At 32.3% G+C, this 4,143-nt stretch overlaps 1 protein-coding gene across 1 annotated transcript; it reads right to left on the bottom strand.

Annotated features, from left to right (window-relative positions):
* Positions 1-824: 824 nt before the first annotated feature.
* On the bottom strand, positions 825-3,736 carry LOC111886888 (nuclear poly(A) polymerase 3). Its single transcript, XM_023883130.3, has 10 exons — positions 3,379-3,736; positions 3,171-3,248; positions 2,964-3,071; positions 2,814-2,876; positions 2,557-2,718; positions 2,364-2,477; positions 2,164-2,226; positions 1,775-2,077; positions 1,547-1,711; positions 825-1,468 (listed from the first exon to the last, which is right to left on the bottom strand). The coding sequence occupies exons 1-10, from the start codon at positions 3,568-3,570 to the stop codon at positions 1,265-1,267; spliced, it is 1,452 nt and encodes a 483-aa protein (XP_023738898.1). The 5' UTR covers positions 3,571-3,736; the 3' UTR covers positions 825-1,264.
* Positions 3,737-4,143: the final 407 nt, after the last annotated feature.

The following is a 4,143-nucleotide window of genomic DNA, read 5'->3' on the forward strand; positions in this document are numbered from 1 at the left end:
GTTTCAGGTTTTTTTGGTAACGAAGGAAGGATGTAACTTGATTGCATCACATCCATTGGAGATTTATGCACTTAATAACTCTTATATCTATACTGTGTTAAATGTTTGAATCAAATGGTTTTTTTTTTTTACCTTTGAACTTGTAATTGGAACAAATGTTATAATATTAAATGAAAAAAAATGGCTTGGAATTTGGGATGTTACAGAAGCCAAGAAGCCGATGAAAAACACCTTGACTCTAAACCATCTAGTATTGAGCCGACTCAGCTCAAGCACTGTTCATGAGCCTATTATAAATTAACAATATGTATAATGCTAATTTATCATAAGTAGTTTTGCTCTCTTAGAACTAAGAACAAATATATACACCAATATTGTTCCTTGCTCTAAATGTGTGTAAACATAGAGTTGTTCTTATGGGATGATCCCAAGGTTGTTTTCATAAACTAAGAGATTAACATCAAAAGTAAAGCTTTACCTCTTTCTTGAAGATTTTGTGTTGCTCCTACAAAATCCACGCTCCATTTTATTACTTGGGATTAGTACTTGAAAGGATCTTATTACTTGGATCTTGATTCAAAACAAGAGGAGTTTAAAAAGAATCTTGAAATTGGTTTTAAAATGTTTGACATGAAATTCAAACATTTAGATTACTTACGGGCTGTTTGATAACCTCATAACAGAACCATTCAGTCAACATTCAACATGTCTGATAAGCCTCTTCTAAATGGTTAAGAAACCCTATATTCTTAGAACGATTAAGAGATTGGAATTACTAAAGTACTAAATGCTATACGATGGTACAATTTATGCTTCAAAGAGAATACTACGAATCAAATTGTAATTACTTTTGCAAAATAGCAAAATGTCCCTAAACAAACCACGAAAACACACTATCACATCACTTGGACATTTCTTAACTTTTTTTTTTTTTTTTTTTTTTGGTATTGGTATTACACAACAAAAAAAATTGTTACAAGAGAAAGATGGACACTTAATGGTATCCTCCATAAAAACTATACTATCACCCTCTTGTTCAATACAACCCACCCTGTAAAAAAAACTATACAATCCCACTCTCTCCAATCCTATGTTAATCTTCAAACAACAAAACAAAAAATATCAAAAAAAAAAAAAAAAAAGCTGTGTATCTTTCACTTTATCTGTATCTATACATGTATCTGTATATGTATCTCCCTTTGAGCACAAGTCCATCATTAACTCAAAAACCCAACATAATAATGGTTAGGGTTAGGTAGATAATTCAGACAGTCTGAATGAGTGATAATGTCATCTTTCCTGTTATACCCTTGAACCCATTTCCAAGATTCTTTTGGAACTCTTTTTGTACTAAATCAAGATCCAAGTCATCAACAGCTAATCCCCAATAAAAAACAACATTCGGATCTTGTATACTTTCATCAAAATACTCACTAGGGTTTGGATCACAAAAACTCTGCAATTCCAACTGCAACAACAAGATTCAAGAACATACATATAAGCAAAATGTAAGAAAAGTATATATATAGTATTTTTTTAATTTTACCTTGACTAGAAGACCTGGAAACCTTGATTTCACCCATCCTACCCAATCCCCTAGCTCATCTTTTTTAGAACATGAAAGGGTAATTTGTAAAAACCGGTGGTAAATCTTTGAATAAGGGTAGGGTTCAAATAGGTTTCTCCAATCAAACTGTGGCTTCAATAAATCCTGCACCAATGTTTTAAATGAATATTATTTTGCTTTTTGAAGTCTAATAATTATGTAATGTACCTGAATAAGACAATAGCTTCTGCGAAATTCGGTTTTAATTTTTGTGAAAGTGCTGTTTGTGATATTGGAATGGCAATACTCATGTGGGCTGCTAGGAAGCTGAATAGGCATTAAAGATCTTGTTTCTGGGTGATGACGTGGCAGCATTGATCCTTGTAGGATGACAGGTGTCGGCCATGGCCAAAAAGCAAAAGTCTTGAAAAAGATTGAAACCAGAGCAGCTAATAACCTCACATTTGGGTTTCTTTGACAAATAAAGGCTGATAAAACAGCCAAATGTACACCCCCAAAAAATCCAAATAACTGCATGATTGAAAAAAAAATATGTATATATTATAAAAATTAATAGCAATATATTTCAATTAACAAGTAGAAAAAGAAATCCTTACATTACCATATACACCTCTCCTCTTTGCCCATAATTTAACACATCGCAGTAATTCCTGGAATATCTACAATAAAAAAAAATATATATATATATATATATATATATATATATATATATATATATATATATATATATATATACATTTTAATTATAATTATATCCATAACATTAACATATTTAATTGATCAATGTATTTCATACCTTGACATTTGGAACAAGCTGCAGGATGCTATTGTTTGCACGTACACCAGATAAACTCTTCCAACTTGTTTCATCAATTCCATTTAAGAACAACGAGTTGAGTATATCAACATTCTGGCAAATTAAATAAAAAAAATGTGATTATTTCAGTCAATTAATTAAAGAAAAGTCAAAAAAAAAAAATCAAGCTGACCTCAGGAACAGTTTTTACTTGAAGTTGAGCATAAGGCAAATCGATTGAGATTCCTTCAAATTTGAATCTCATTAAAGGAACCTTTGCATCTTTAACACATTGAATATCTGACACTTCTACCCTTTTTGCAAGCATGTTGTGTAAAACGATGAAAAAATCCTCCTGTCCCACAATTAAAACACAAGATGATGCTTTTACCCTTTTTAGAACCATGAATTGCATACAAATTAAATCAAGAAACAGATCAAACGACTTACTGTTAAAGAGGCAAACCAAGGGCCAACACAAAGAGCATCAATATCGGATTCTGCATTATGAACCTACACGAAATCTGAAAACAAATTAGGGCACAACCAAATCTTGATGAAATGAGAAATGAAAAAAGAACAAATTAAAAAGAAACTCACACCAAGTCCGTATGATCCATATGTTAATATAGTTGCTGAGGCAGCTCTAATATGATTTTCTGGCAGCCTGCGCAAGTAAGCCACGTTCTTAATCCATTTCATCACAATCTGCAAGAAATGTAGATAGACCCCAAGATTAAAAAACACCAAAAAGTTTACGAGATTGCATCATGTGGTCTCAAAATTAGTTTGATTTCGAGCATTTACCTCTCTAAGTCTTCGAATAACATTGTTCCTCCTCTGTTCCTCTTCTTGAGAAGGCACAAGACCCTCATCGATTATAAGCTGTAAATAAAATTGCGAAGATTAACCAAGAGCCAAACTTTCACAAAAACATAATTACTTCTTTGCTAAATCATTTCCAAGAACAACCCAAAGCAAAGAACATTGAATTAGGGTTTTTGAAGTCAGTTACCTGTTGAAGAGTGATTGATCTAGCCAGTTCAATCTGAGCGACGACAGCGGGATGCAAAGCAAATCGCACCGGATACAACAGTTGAGGGTGATGATTATGTACGAAATTAGGGTTTATGATATTGAGTGACGAATAATTCGGAACAAGAGCAGCTCTCCCGGTCGGATCATTGTGATGGATGACATATGCCATACATAAAGCAAGAATCACTCAATCTTTTGAGAAAAGATCAAACTCAATAAAGTCCTTTAGGGTTTTCAGAAAGAAAACGAATTGACAACTTGGTTTAGAAAAAGAAAGAATTTACAGAACGAAAAGGGTAGCAAGAAAATTGAAGTGACTGGAAAGACCTGTAATCGGGATTTCTTTTGAAATATATAGTGAAATTGCAACGTTGTAAAAATGTACACGTGGAATGTGGACCCGCTTCCTCGCTTTCTCGAAGCTTCTTTTTTGAAAGGGTGTCCCGTGTTTGAAAATTCTTATATCTATGTTCGTCTTTTCCTTGCAAGACAAGTAATAGTATATGTTTATAAAATAAAACTAATTAACAAAAATAAATATGTTTAAACACTCTTTAAACTTTAGGAAAAGTAAGTAAACTACTCTTATAAATGAGTAATTTATTAATAATAACTAATTTTTAAAAAAATTTAAAAGAATGACCATTATCTTCGGAATAAGGCATTCTGAAGAAACACTATTCATTTCGGAGAAGCTGGTGGTAGGTATAGTTTGGAATCTGAAATTTGAACCCGTACATTT

The sequence above is a fragment of the Lactuca sativa genome, chromosome 6 (assembly GCF_002870075.4).
Source record: "Lactuca sativa cultivar Salinas chromosome 6, Lsat_Salinas_v11, whole genome shotgun sequence".
Taxonomy (NCBI): Eukaryota; Viridiplantae; Streptophyta; class Magnoliopsida; order Asterales; family Asteraceae; genus Lactuca; species Lactuca sativa.